Consider the following 14,868-nt stretch of genomic DNA (forward strand, 5'->3'; position numbering starts at 1 on the left):
TGGAGGGGGCGGGGTCAGTCCCGAGCTTTCGAGGCGCCCAACGTTCGAAGGGCGCATGCGCGAGGAGGCTCCGCTTAGAGCGGGTCCGGTGGTGGGGAGTTCGAGGCCAGCGCTGCTCAGCGGGTTAGGCGGCGGTTTGAATGATGCTGCGCTTGTTTGTGGGCTACGACGAAGCGGGTTCCGTGATAGAAGTTTATAAAACTGTGCGCGGCACGGATAAGATTTTCTCCCCGTCGCGGGATTCTAGAACTCGAGGGCATCCGATGAAGCTGAATAGTGGAAGGTTCAAGACAGATTAAAAGAAAGGGTTTCTTCCACAGTTATACTGTGGAACTCACTTCCACTGGAGGCAAGGGATTGCCATCAACCTGGATGACTTTAAAAAAGGATTATGTTCTTGAGGCCTGTTGTGTTAAGGATTAGAGCACTCCATGCTGAATTCTTTGCAATTGAGAGCCAGTGTGCGTAATATGGTGTGCTGTGCTGCATTAATGTGTTCGTCTTTTAGACCTAAAAGGCCCAGGTTCAGATCCCCATTCCAGCTATGGAGCTCACACAGTGACTTTACGCCAGTCACTGTTATAGCACAGCTTACCGTACATTGTTGTGACATTCACATTATAACATCTTGAGCCCATTGGAGGGGGAAAGTGGGGGATGTACATTTAATTCATAAATAGTTTCCTCCTACACCATTCCATTCCTATACTTCATTAAGTGAGACTGAGAAACTGCCTTTGGTTAGGGTTAAAAGTCTACTGGCAGCCAGTGCAGCTGTTTCAGAACATGTGACACACCACCAAGCCAACTCAAATATGTCAATAGGCAAGAAACAACATCTGCACTAGCTGAAGTGTCCAAACCACTCTTCAAGGCAGCTTCACAGAGAGCTCATTGTAATAATCCAGCCTGGAATTCACCATAGCACTAATGAAGGCCATGCATGTGGTTGGAACTGAGATCACTGGAACTGAAGTTTTCTAAGATTTCTAGCTGCATGGGAGATCTCCATTTTGGATTACAATGGGAGGGTGAAGAGATAAACCTCCCTGCCTTGCACACTGCCTTTCCAGTAAGAATCCCCTCTGCCCTGCACATACATGCAGGGCCTGAGCCAAGTGATGATGTTTTATGACAATCCTGCAAGGTAGTAGTGTTGTTACTGCCACATTGTTAATTAGCTGAAGATTGAAACCACTATGTATTATGACCTACACATTTTAGATAAGAGCTGAAGTTGATTGTGGTGTCTACTGGTGTGATTAAAAGAGGGAGACCAAGACTGGGGAGACCAGGGTTCAAATCCGCACCCAGTCCTGCAGCCCTGTCACACAATGTCAGCTTATCCCACTTAACAGGGTTGTGAGGATAAAAAAATGTGAATTAAGTATGGCTCCCTTCAATGTCCTGGGAGAAGTGGTGGTTATAAATGCAAATAATAACAACAATAAAGCAGTGTTTATAACGACTATAATTGCTGTCTCTTTTTTGGTGTGTCAGATATTGCAATACCATGCAGCAAATCCCACGACGGTATCTCTACTACATACTACATAGTACATACATTATCATAGTGCAGATGGAAAGTAGGAGGATATAATACAAAATATTGCAAGTAAAATCATTGCGCTAACAGTGGCCATCTCTTAAAATCAGCTGAAACAATGGGAGTTTGTTTTTTTAAAAAATATTGATGCTTATTGAGAAAATCAATTTCACCAGCAATGGATGACCAAGAGTGCTTGGCAAAAACTTCGACAATAACAGCCCCCCTGTAGAAGACTTCGACAACAGACACCTATGGCCAGCTGGAGACTTTTGTGTTGTGCTGGAACAGAATTAAGATGCGCTAAGGCATGTGTCAATAGGGACGCGGGTGGCGCTGTGGGTAAAACCTCAGCGCCTAGGACTTGCCGATCGCATGGTCGGCGGTTCGAATCCCCGCGGCGGGGTGCGCTCCCATCGTTCGGTCCCAGCGCCTGCCAACCTAGCAGTTCAAAAGCACCCCCGGGTGCAAGTAGATAAATAGGGACCGCTTACCAGCAGGAAGGTAAACGGTGTTCTGTGTGCTGCGCTGGCTCGCCAGATACAGCTTGTCACGCTGGCCACATGACCCGGAAGTGTCTGCGGACAGCGATGGCTCCCGGCCTATAGAGTGAGATGAGCGCACAACCCTAGAGTCTGGCAAGACTGGCCCGTACGGGCAGGGGTACCTTTACCTTTAAGGCATGTGTCAGGAGGGTCGCAGGTAGCGCTGTGGTCTAAACCACTGAGCCTAGGGCTTGCTGATCAGAAGGTCGGAAGGTGAGCTCCCGTTGCTCGGTCCCAGCTCCTGCCAACCTAGCAGTTCGAAAGCACGTCAAAGTGCAAGTAGATAAATAGGTACCGCTCCAGCGGGAAGGTAAACAGTCTTTCCGTGCACTGCTCTGGTTCGCCAGAAGTGGCTTAGTCATGCTGGCCACAGGACCTGGAAGCTGTCTGTGGACAAACGCCAGCTCCCTCAGCCTATATATAGAGCGAGATGAGCACACAACCCCAGAGTTGTTCGCGACTGGACCGAACGGTCAGGGGTACCTTTACCTTTACGAAGGCATGTGTCAGAAAATACTGAACCGCTGTATTAACTTACTTTTTTTTATTCGTGAAATAAATAAATAATATTACATAAATTCGTGTGCTGCTTTATGTAAGTAATTAAAACCTTTAAACAAATAAACAATATGCTGCTTAATACTAAAATAGGCTTCTATAATCAAGAGGCAGTACAGCATAAAAAGAAAATACCCTATCGGAAAACAATTTTCCAGTGAAATTGCCATCTCCACCGCTCCTTTGGACTGAGAGGTCGAGAGGCAGAGAGGTTTCAAGCCAAAGCTAAACGGAAAGCAGACGCTTCCCCTCGTTTGCACGCGGGCGCTTTCTCCTCCCCCCACTCTTTGCGCGTAAAATGGAGTTCCCCAGTGGAACCGGAAGCCAGGAGGCGGGGAGGACTGGCTTTCTCTCGCTCCTGGAGGCCCAGGATGGGGCCGGGGAAGGCTCTCAGGAAATAGGCGGGGTCCTGGAGAAGGGAGGAGGAAGATGGCAGAGACCGAGGCTCAGCTGCTGCTGAGTGTGGGGCTGATTGGTAAGCGCGCCCGCGTCCCTGCTGCGCATTGCAGGGAAACAGCTGGGAGGGAGCAGGATCGCGCCCCGCTGCCTCTCTCTCTCTCTCTCCGGCCCCCGCTCCACAAATCCCCGCTCCCCCCCCCCGAGAATAGGGGGTAGTTTGTGAGCTGATGGAGATGGGGGGCAGTTTCCTCTTCCTTTCCTGCCTGCTTAGTGCCACTGGATCCATAAGCCTTTTGGAATAACCCCCGTGTGCCAAATCGGGAGTATGGGCGAATGATCAGAGTGTGGGTGTTTTCGCTTCTTCAGTGCACGGCTATTTGTGAAGGGGAAGCTATTCCGGATTAATTTAAGGCTGGGGAGTTCGTGTTTGCTCCCTTAGCGTGTGTAAGGAGTTCGTAGACCCTATCAGGACTTGCTTTCCATCAGCCTTGCCTGTAATGCCGCCTGTCACTTATAGATCCCTCCCCTGTGCTGATGTACAAAAGAAGACCTTAAAGATCTAGGCATGTGAACTGGCAGCCTTCTCCATACTCCTGTGATTATGAAGATCCAGCAACTGACATATCTTTCTAAATGACCCATATGTGCATATTCCTTTACTTGTCAACATAAGTGCGGTTTATTAAAGTCACTGTGTATAATGGTGCACTCCATATTTTTTAAAAGTCATCTGCTTGAGAGTGCTTCTGAAACTTAGGAAATGACTCAGTACTGTAGTTTCATTTGCTTTTCTTTCTTTCTATCTGTTGCTCTTCAGAGTTCAAGAGGGCAGGTCCCTGCCCTGAGGAAAGTACAGTCTAAAATTCAGTACAAGGGGTGCACAGAGGAAGGGAAATACAGGGCAGTGGTGTACAATTGTTTAAGCTGCAAGTGCTTAGACTACAATTACAGGCTTAGGCTACAATCCAAAAGTCATTTGTGGCAGTCTGGGTGTGGGTGGGTTTAGAATTTGGCAGTGGTGTCCTTTTGCCTATGTCTGCCAGCAGGATCAAGACAAGGGACATTTGGTGGGGAGGAGCTAAAACAGCCCAGGATCCACTGGATCCTGAGCCAGCCCCACTGCTATCACTTGATGGCATTTGATCCAATTTTACCTGCCCCCCCCTACTTTCCATTGCAGCCAACATGAGTAACAGGGCTGTGGGTGTGGAACTGACTCTTGTCATATTTGACCACCTGCCTGGCTGGGGTTTAGATTGCCCTGTTAGTTGCAGCAGAGCGGGAGAATGGTTTGTAGTTTTCAGAATCTCTACCCTGAACACCATAGGTCATGACCTCATATTTTAATGTAAATAAGACATTTGTGTATGTTGCAGCATACATCCAATACATACAGAAGAAGTGAATTAAGTTTGTAACAGATGTTAGCGGAAACCAAAAGCTTTAGTGTGTGTGTAAAATGCAGGTGTTAAAGGTGATTGCAGCCAACAGATCTGATTAACCAATCAATTTACTTCCTTGCTGCTGTTGGCATTCTCACAGTGAACATCTTTCCACCATAGAAAAAGATACCAATGGAGATACTCTGTGGGTCTGGTGCTATCCTTCTACAACAACTGAATTAAGGGACCTCTTGTTGAGAAAATGCTGCCTTACAGATGAAAGCAAACAGCTTCGCTCATTCGCATTTGGTCAATACAGGCTGACGTGGTTTTATGTTACAACCATGGAAGTACCAAATTCTTCAGCCTTGAACAAGGTAGGATGGAAATATTGGAGAAAGGAGCTTGATACAGAAATACCTTATCCTGCACATTCATTGTTCAACACTTGCTATAAACTTACTAATACTGGGTTTAGGAATCCTTGCCAGGCATAGCCTATATTATATATATAGTGTCTACATTGTTTTACATATAAATAAATATCATATTGCTCTTAATTTTAGGTGGCCCTGGAGACTTTTCAAATACATTGCCTAATTGCATGTCCATGCATATGTTTACAGTTTCCTCCCTCCATCCCAATCCATTTTCTTTTTGACTCATGTCTTTTTAGTCTGTAAGCCTGGCTATTAGTTTTTTTTAGTGATCTGAGAGCCTTTTTCTGCCTGAAGAGCAGAATAAAAATTTTAAATAAATAAATAGCGAAAACTAAGAGCCATATTATCCCATTAATACACATCTCCGCTGAAACCTATATGGGAAATCTGTCTAGAATTCATGGTCATTAGGGTGGGGAACAAAGAGTAGGTTTTCAGTATTATACCACAACTGGTTTAGGCACAGATTATCAACCTGCCCTTTCCAGCTGCCCATTCTTGTGCCATTTATAGCTGTGGTCCTATGTACTAGCATGTAGGGTTTGTGGCCCAAATGACTGAGCTGGATGTTGAGGCCTTGGGTGATCAACTGAGGCTGAGGCGGGGCTTAGTTTAGAGCAACCATGCATAGTGTTGCACTGTAGATCATAAATCGGTGGATTCAAAACCTGATGGCTATTTCAAGGTGGCTTGTAAATGAATCTGTCACCAATGTCGTGTTGCAGCTCAGTAATACAGTGGTACCTCGGGTTAAGTACTTAATTCGTTCCAGAGGTCCGTTTTTAACCTGAAACTGTTCTTAACCTGAAGCACCACTTTAGCTAATGAGGCTTCCTGCTGCTGCTGCTGCTGCTGCGCCGCCGGAGCACGATTTCTGTTCTCATCCTGAAGCAAAGTTCTTAGCCCGAGGTACTATTTCTGGGTTAGCGGAGTCTGTAACCTGAAGCGTATGTAACCCGAGGTACCACTGTACCTGAGAAAGCTGCAAAAAAAACCCAACCCCAAGCCAACTCCCAAACTCTGTGCAGATTATTCCATACGCAAGAATGGAAGGTGAAGGAATAAAGTAGCAGTTAGGAGAGTGTTCTGGAAGCAACAAAAATAATTCTGATGAATGGGAATAATGAGGAATATAGAAAAGAGTGCTGTGGTTTAAAAACCTCTTATTTGCGTTTTTTAAAATGTCTCTGCAGAATTGTTTTTACACTTAATGTATGTTTGTTTAGCTTCTTCCTACCACTGCAACTGCATTCCCTGCTTCACCTGAAGGTGTCAGGGTGGGGTTTAAATACCATGAGTGATCTACAGCACCTTTACGTGGTTGAACGTGCTTTGGATGCTGTGCAAGTGCTGTTTCAAATGCCTAATGCTTTGCTCTGAAAAAAGGAAGAAAAAGAAAAAGGAGATAAGACGGTCAAATTTTGAACACACTCTTGCAGTCGATTGAAGCATCCTCCTCACTGCTTCATTTCTGGAAATGCAACAAAACTCTTAGTGTTAAACTTGCTTATTTGTTGCAAAGGGGCAAATGGACGTGCTTCCCCATCTAATGGGTGATTCTTTGAGTTATCCCCCACGACCCTCATGGGATTTGAAGTGGAATGGTAGAAGGCATTTCTTAGCACTTGGCAGATCATATGAACAACTGAACTGATTTAATTTTGTCTCGATTTACTGTATTTTGAAGAGATTTGGTGAGCTGATCCTCCTGGTGTTGCTATAATGTCCATGTTTACAGTATGGTGTTTATAATGAAGTATCAAGCAACCTTTTCTTTTTCTTGTGTATTGGATAGGTGACCCATTTTTCCATTGTCCTGACTACCAAAGACTTTAACCCAGAGAAATACGCAGCCTTCACTAGGATCCTCTGTCGGTGTGTATAACTGCTGTTTTATACTACAGGTTTGGTAGATAAGTTTTTTAAAACTTTTGGTTAACTAGAAAAGTGCTCCCTATGAATTAGGCAGTAGATTTTTAAAAGACTATTTAATTGTGTATTTGCCTGTTCAAAGTGCACATCATTTATCTTAGAAGATGCTATCCAGCTTGCTATCTCACACCGGAGGGGTAGCCTCTTTTAAGTCTGTGCGTGCAGTGTGTTCTAGCAGACTAGCTTAAATCAAAGAATCGTTTTTGCATCAAACTGATGTTCTGTGGTGGGCATCTATTTGGGATTTATCAATTGAAACACTGCACAGAACTGCCTTTGAAGAGCCTTCAGAAGCTTCACAGCACAGCTGGTCAGACGGTCAGGAAGTGTCCCGATCACGACACTGTTTCAGCAGCACTGGCTCCCATTGTGCTTCCAGTGCTGGTTTGGGTCCAACTGCCCACTCAAGCCCTCCATTCAACAGTTGAAGACTTGTTGATTTCCTCCCCCCCCCATAAGATCCATCAGACTGGGTAGCACGGTGGGGCCTTTTTGACTGCATTGCCAAGCCAGGGATGGGGAAGCTGTGGCCCTGAACAAGTTGTTCGACACTATTTCCTATCAATCTGAGGTAGTGTATCAAATGGTCAAGGATGATGGGAGTTGTGATCCAACAATAGGTGAACTGCTGCAGAGTCCCCATCCCTGGGCTAGATTCTAGTATGACTCCCAGCTAGGCCTTTGGGCTACCTCCTTATTTGCCTTTTAGCAGCTAAAACATGGCTTTTAAAGATAGCATTCATTTTTGTTCATTGCTGTAATTTCATTTTGGCTGTTTTCTTGCAGCTGTTGTCAATAATTCTTTAATTCTTTTTAAATTTTGTGTTGTAAGCTGCCTTGAGGGTCTCTGGCGGAAAGGTGGGCTATAAACATTTTAATAAATAGTGTATTAAGCAAACCATAGATTGAGAAAGACAAACCTGTGTGTGAGTCTTTAATCTTAATTAACAGTGAACGTATCTTAGGGCTGTTGTCCTAGAAAGTGCTGGTTTGTTATTTTCAATTCTCTTTGGGGGTTTTTTTGTGAAGACATAAAAAACTTGTTTCATTATGTTTATTTTTCAAGAATATACCTGAAATATGGGAGTCCTGCGAAAATGATGGAGAGCTATATTTCTGTCCTTACAAAGGGGATCTGCCAGAGTGAAGAAAACGGATCTTTCCTGAGCAAAGATTTTGATGTCAGAAAAGCTTACCTTGCAGGCTCAATCAAAGGTGGGAAGAATTTTTTCTAAAGCTTTGGGGATGATTTTGCCCCAGTCCCAAACATGTACTCTTGGAAGTGTCATGGGAGCAGTACTAGTTTTCAGAAGTTATTTATTAGTTTCATCTGTTGAAGAGCACTCAGTTGATAAAGCACATTCAGATTCACTCTCTGCAGGAATCTAGTTACCCAATAATGTTGTGGCTAAAACCACATTCACACTATACCTTTAAAGCACTATGATACCATTTTAAATAGTCATGGCTATTCTGAGAGCTGTAGTTTGTTACGGCTGCTGAGTTGTTAGGAGATCCCTAGTCCCCCTCCACCAGAGCTACAATTCCCAGAGTTCCCAGTGAAGAGGGATTGATTGTTAAACCACTTTGGAAAGTATAGGTCTGGGAGGAGTATAGGAGTCTTGGCACCCTTAAAAAATTTCAGCTTCCAGAATTCTTTTTGGAGAAGACATGACTGTTTAAAATGGTGTCATGGGGCTTTACATGTATGGTGTGAATGTGGCCTAAGTGGACAGCTTAGTAGCACACAGAGAAATAGTGTAGTGGGGCGAGGTGGAAATGCTATGTTGCTCCTTAGGTTTTCACCCAAAGATTTCACAGTTTTTGCCACAGTTCCTCAGCTCAGTCTTTGGATTGCATAGCTTAGTCTTGATGGCAGGTATTATCTGCACTGCAAGGCCAACTTGGAAAGTTTTGAGGATTGCAAGATCATTGCATTATTTTTCTGACCCCCTCCCCCTGAATTCCTTCAGAATTGCAAGGCTTTTTCCAGCAATGTGACTCGAAGGTCATAATCTCTGTGCTTATCTCTCTGTCCTTATCGCAGTGCCTTTAGGGTCTAGGCAATTGAACACAGATGTCCTGGAACATGCAGTTTCATCTCCCAAGGAATGTTGTTTGTCTTCAACCTGATGTTTCACTTAAAACAATGCCCTGTTTATATCCATCAACCACTGGAGCTTGCTTTTCCTGACTTGGTCCACCTTTCCAAACATTCCCTCGTCCTCTAATTCATACAAGTTATAACTGCATTATAATACATTAAAAATAGCAAGAATAACTGTATGCACAAGCGTATTCACAACACCAGACTCACTTTGCAAAATAACATCAAATGTAGCGCCTGACAGAAGTAAGCTCCATTTCCTGTTATAAAACAACTTTCTCATGATTTCTCATCCAATCCTAATACTTAGGTTGTTGCTAGTTGTATAGAAGTCTGCTGCCTTTCAGTACTAAAATCCTATTTTTCCATCTCCTGTTCTAGATATAGTATCTCAATTTGGAATGGAAATAGTCATCCTGTATACTGCACTCATGTTAAAGAAAAGAATTGTAGTATATCACCCCAGATTAGAAGCCATCCAGGAATTTACAAGGTACAGCACCCAGGTGAACTAAAAAGTTCACCAAGCATGCTTTGTTTTGTTTTCATTGATCATGAGTATTGTCATATTCATTAATACAGGTAACTTACATCTTACACGTATTTAACTTACATAATGGCAGCTTTGTGCAGGCAGGGGGTGGGATAAATAAATAAATAAATGGAGAGCAAATGAAAACCACTTTCCATTCATCTATTTCCCCTCAACCACCTGAGCAGATTTGCAAGATTACTCGCTTTGAGAAGGAGACATGAGGGCTCTGGCAGAGTCCTCGAGCCCTCCCTTATTTCCAAAGGCAGGAAAACACAGGACTTTGGGAAGGAGGGAGGAGGGCTCTAGGACCCTGCCAGAGCCCTCACATCCCCTTTCCAAAGTTAGCTAAGCAGCTGTACACCTTGTGGTATGGCTGGTTCCACAGCTTCCTGGCTTTACATGTTTTTGCTTATATGTGTGGAGCCCTCGGAACTGAACTCTGACATAAGATGCAAGCTACCTGTAATGTTCTAGTGCCAATTCCTACATATCCAAAACAGCACCATTCACACAAATGAGGGAGCTACCAAAGGGCTTGGAGGAGCAGCAATGTCTGTAGAACTTCAAATAATTTCTTTTGCGGGGGGAACCTTTGTGAGGGGATGGGGAGACTCAAGAACATCCTAATGAGGACTGAGCATGCCCACTAGCCCTGGAATGCTGACTGGCTTTTGGAGCTGGGATGATGATGGGAAAAGATGGGTGAAGAATGGAATAGAGTATCTTGCTAGTGGGTAGAGTTTCAGCTAGCCAGCCACCAGCAAGAGCACTCCAGCTGCAACATTTTTTGTTGCAGGTCCAGCTTGTGATTTATATGCAGCATTTTCTCTTTCTCTGCTTGTATCCCAAACATTAAACAACCTATAACTTTCAGTGATGTGCTTTGGTCTTCATGGTTACCAAAGACTTTGAGGCACAGGCTAAGCAGTCTTCCTTGCAAGCTACTGTTGTATTGAGTACAATGTCAATTGTGACTTGGTTGTTTTCTTAAGGACTCTACCAGCCTTAGTGTGGCATCGCCAAGACTGGTCAATCCTTCATTCACATGTACATCTGAATGATGATGAACTGGAAGCATTAAAGACGTGCCCAGGTATTGATAGTGAAGGGTGGGTTCTATAAACTGTTGTACACAATAACTAAATTCTCCTTTGCTGACCTGGATAGGACTGAAAGATGGAATTCTATTAATCTTGTAATAATCCTCTCTCAGAACTGTGGTTTGCAGATATTCTACTTTTCAAATATAGTTGTTGTTTTTTTTTTTGGTTGGCAAATCACACAAAGTCACACGTCAGTGGCACAAATGAGATACTACTCATTCTTTGCCCCATTGACTGAGTTATTTTTCTGCGATCCAATAATAGGTCCCAATCTAGCATCTCAAAATTGCTGTTCTGAAGCAGTCCTTAATTCCCTTTTTTGGTCCTTTTTTTTTTTACAACCCCTTCTTTAAGAATTGATCAAAGAAATTCCCTCTAAATATATCATGTTGTGTGTAGAGCTTTTCTATTTTATTTTGAAGTAAAATAATTTAATGCATGTTACATATGTTGCTGGCCTCCCTGCTGGGATTTTTCTGTAGATTCAATGAATAGCAGATGGAATTCTGCACATGCCTTTTTAAAATAAGCAATTTGCCATGGAATTGGTAGCAATTCCACACTGGCATGCAGGTTTGAGATGGTTAAAAGGCAAGGAAATAACTGTGGTAAAATTATTATTAAAGCACTTCACATTGGAATGTACTTGATCAGTAATCATGGTAAAAAAATTTCCTGACCAGGTTATGTTGCTGGATTTATAGACTCAGAAGTGAGCAACAGGCCAGACCTCTATGATGTATACGTGAATCTGGCTGAAAGTGAAATCACCATTTCACCTCAAGCGAAAGGTTTGTTGCCTGAATCACATGCCTCCCCCATCCCTTGCAAGTTGCAGTTTGCACTTCGATAGATGCACATTTTGGAAGAATTTGGTGTAACTTCATAATGTTGAAAAAATATATTGCACAAACTCACTCGTACGCAGTCTGGGTCCCATGATATGGTCTGTTGTTTCCTTTCCCCCAAACGCTTTGATTGGCATGCATTAAAGTAAACATCAAAGGGAGATGCTGTGGTTGCCAAAGCTAATATCAAACAGAAGTGAAAATTGTAAAAGGTATGCCAAGGCAGGCATCTATGAAATAGTAATGATAATAAAGAAAGGTTAAAAGAAAACTGGGGAATATTATTTTTTAATGACAAGCCTGTGATTTTCATTGATAATGAATGGAAACTGGATAAAATGGATGGTACTCCTCACAAGGATGTGCCTTGACTGGAAAGGGAAATGTACAGCATAATAGAAGCAACAAAAACTCTAGATTCTAAAAGTGGGTAGTAAGAAGGGTTCTGTCTGTGCAACATTACTACGACATATGCAGCAAAAATATGTTAACTCAGTACTGGTATGAAGAATCTGTGATACTGGATGTGAGAGTTCATTTGTATTTAGTCTGTCTCACTGTCAGGAAACTTTTGGCATCTACTGATCTCAGTGCTTGTGACCAGAGCCATAACTTAGTCTGGAACTGCAGATTACAGTATTTTCGCTGAACTAGATGATGGGGAATGAATGACAAAGCTTTTTCTCTATCCCCAGAGGCAATGACGATGGGGAAACTCCACAAAGAAATTGGTCAGCTCATCGTTCAGTCCGCAGAAGATCCTGACAAATCAAACAGTCAAGTTGTTAAGGTTACATTCCTTATCTTTGGACTGCTCAAACCTTTCATACATTTCTGTTGCCCAGGATGTTGTGCCTGTGCCTTTGCCTTTCTTCCTGAGGTCAGAAAACACGAGTTTAGGTGACAGGGAATGAGCTGGGTGATGAACCTTGGACCAAAATACTCCTCCTCTGTATGGGAGAGGGGAGTGAAAGCATAATTTTGGAACAAACTGCCGTTGCACATTGCATCCCACACTAGGAACAGCAGTTTGTGCTAACAAAACTTCAAAAACTTATTTAAAGCTTATGACAAACTTCCTCACCAGACTCCTGAGTTAGCAAAAATGGGGAAAAAGGAGTTCCTCTTGTGGATCAAGAATTAGTTAAGTAACAGGAAATGGAAAGCCAGAATAAATGGGACAGGACAGGGATGTAGAGAGCAGAAGTCCCCCAAGGATTAGTATTGCGACCTCTGCTTTTAAACTTTTTTCATAAATGATTTAGTCTGGGGTGAGCAGTGAGGTGTCCCAAGTTTGCTGTTCTCTCAAAGAAAAGCAGGAAGTGTTGTTGCCGCCCTCATTTCCTGTTTGCTCTCTTTTATTTTCTCTTTATGTTTCTAGGATATTTCACTGAAGACGAAAGAAATATTGACAAACCTAGCCTCCTTCACAGAGGTCTTGCATGATGGAGAGAAGCCGTCACTTAACTTTGAAGCACTGAAGCAGAAGAGATTTCCACCAGCTACTGAAAATTTCCTCTATCACTTGGCAGCCGCTGAACAAATGCTTAAGATCTGATGGGTGGACTTCATACAGCGATTCAAAGTTCTCTCTGCCGCCATGTTTTCTGAGCATCCCATACCTACGCAGAACATTCCGCAGAGGAAAGAGCATTTCTATCTGGAGGGGGGAGTAAGGATGTTGCAGGCTTGAGATAAAACACTGCAGTGTGTAGCAGAAAACACTTCTTTTTCCCCATTTTTTAATTTAGGGTTTTCTACAAAATGGGACAGATTTCTTCTTTTTAAGGCAAAATGAAAAGACAGCTTACATAAAGGACACAAGTTTTTCTGTATTAAAGTGGAAAATTTGATAAACCCTATCAGCATCCTAGTGTAAAGAAACAGGATGCTGCAAAAGTGATAATGAAAATATGAAAGCCATTAAAACAGACAAGATAAATCATCTGTCTCACGTAAACCATTTATAGTCGCTAATCAACCGGAGCCCAAAAAGCTGCACAAGAGTGGGGCCCTCTTTTTATTTTAATACCTATTGGGGAGGGGAGCAGGATTGCATAGACTGGCCACAGAATGTTAATCTGCCTGCTAGCTGCCTGGCTGGTGGCTTGGCTTTTAGCCTTGATAGATCCCTTTGCACTTACAGCTTTTCCTGATGATTATGAACCCATCAGTTCAGGGTTCCAGATTACAAGGAAGAGTCCTGTGTGTATATATAGCTGTGCATGTTTGTAGAGCCCCCTCTCATTAATTCTGGGTGCATGGGGAGGGCTGAGCATTCGGGGCAGTGAGCATGATCCCACTCCCCACCCCCGCCAAGAAACCCTTCATGCATTTGGTGGCAGAGGTTGTGCTAGAGTCAAGGGCTATACCATCAGTCTTAAGAGGGAAGGCAAGAGCCAAATTATACATTACACACAAATTTGTGTTTCTGAAACCCATAACTCCTGCCGTTAGGTAAAAGCTGCTGCAAGAATGACGGTACTGCCTCTTCCTGCTATTACTTCCCCCGTGGGGTGTCAAGAGAGGTTTGTAAGAGTAAACATGTACCTGAAACTTAGCAGGATGGACCCATCATCTGGCAAAAGTAAGCCTGATTAAAGTTGCCCCCCCCTTAGAGCAGCTGCAACTAAGGTTTGAATATATGTGTCTGTGTGTAATATGTAGTCTGGCCCTGATCCCAAAGGGTTAATTATTACAAACCAAGAGTTTTGCACAGAAATATGAGAACTGTTGAAGAGGCTCTGCAGTTGCACTTTCTTTTTCCAAAAAAATAATCCTTTTAAGTTCCTGGACTTTGTAAAAAAAACATGCCTTAGCACATGGTGGGTGTAGTGTGGAATTCAGCATCACACTATGACAAACTTTCTGTCTGCACAAGCGTTGCAGAACACGCCAGATGCAACAGTCCTTTCTCTCCTGCACAGTTTAGGGGGTGGTATCCTGACCCCTCCACCCTTAAGCCAATTTCAAGGGGCAAGCCCTGTTGCAGAAATTTTTGCACAGGGTATCTGCTGAACCCCACCCTATATACTTCTGTTATTTTTAAAGGTTTGTACTTATTATTTCTACTGCTATCATATTTTGAAATACTATTCAATTATTTAAGTCATGACTGTGTTCTAGCAATATCAATTTCAGAGTCATTTGTCTTCTACTTGTACTATGACCTCTAAGGAACTTGAATTAGGTGTTGTAGTATGAAGGATACAAAAAGAAAATTAAGACAGCTATGTATACGTATCAGTCCTAGAAAGTTTGTAAGTGTGACTACCGCTCTTCTATTTTCAGGGGACCCGCCATTCACTTTTGTATAGAAATATTTGAGCTAACAGTGTGTATATCAAAAAGCCCGCTGAACAAAAGTTTACCTCTCCAGTTTTGGTGCGACTCCATTCCTCCCATAAATTCCAAGACTGTAAATGTCTTTTTGCTAATACGGATGAAGTACTGCGCATTTCTTTTTGCAGATA

General features: G+C 43.1%; 1 protein-coding gene across 3 annotated transcripts; it reads left to right on the plus strand.

Moving 5' to 3' along the window:
- Positions 1-2,949: 2,949 nt before the first annotated feature.
- DENND10 (DENN domain containing 10) lies at positions 2,950-14,834 on the plus strand. 3 transcript variants are annotated; one of them, XM_083616741.1, is made up of 9 exons: positions 2,950-3,124; positions 4,591-4,807; positions 6,666-6,745; positions 7,869-8,017; positions 9,291-9,402; positions 10,437-10,537; positions 11,231-11,338; positions 12,091-12,185; positions 12,777-14,834. In XM_083616741.1, the coding sequence occupies exons 2-9, from the start codon at positions 4,775-4,777 to the stop codon at positions 12,951-12,953; spliced, it is 855 nt and encodes a 284-aa protein (XP_083472867.1). In that variant the 5' UTR covers positions 2,950-3,124; positions 4,591-4,774; the 3' UTR covers positions 12,954-14,834. The 3 variants fall into 3 exon arrangements, with proteins under 3 accessions (XP_083472867.1, XP_083472866.1, XP_083472868.1); XM_083616740.1 differs by having other exon boundaries at positions 2,981-3,124; positions 4,611-4,807; XM_083616742.1 differs by lacking the exon at positions 2,950-3,124 and adding an exon at positions 3,841-3,955 and having other exon boundaries at positions 4,611-4,807.
- The last annotated feature ends 34 nt before the right edge of the window (positions 14,835-14,868 follow it).

Source organism: Podarcis filfolensis, assembly GCF_964270895.1.
Source record: "Podarcis filfolensis genome assembly, chromosome: 5".
Taxonomy (NCBI): Eukaryota; Metazoa; Chordata; class Lepidosauria; order Squamata; family Lacertidae; genus Podarcis; species Podarcis filfolensis.

What these genes read in the sequence shown, in the direction of transcription:
- DENND10 (XM_083616740.1), top strand. Translation starts at nt 3,079, where the DNA reads ATGGCAGAGACCGAGGCTCAGCTGCTGCTGAGTGTGGGGCTGATTG. An exon ending in CCTTGCAGGCTCAATCAAAG is followed by an intron (nt 8,018 to 9,290) that starts GTGGGAAGAATT and finishes CTCCTGTTCTAG; the next exon opens with ATATAGTATCTCAATTTGGA. An exon ending in AGCATTAAAGACGTGCCCAG is followed by an intron (nt 10,538 to 11,230) that starts GTATTGATAGTG and finishes TTTCCTGACCAG; the next exon opens with GTTATGTTGCTGGATTTATA.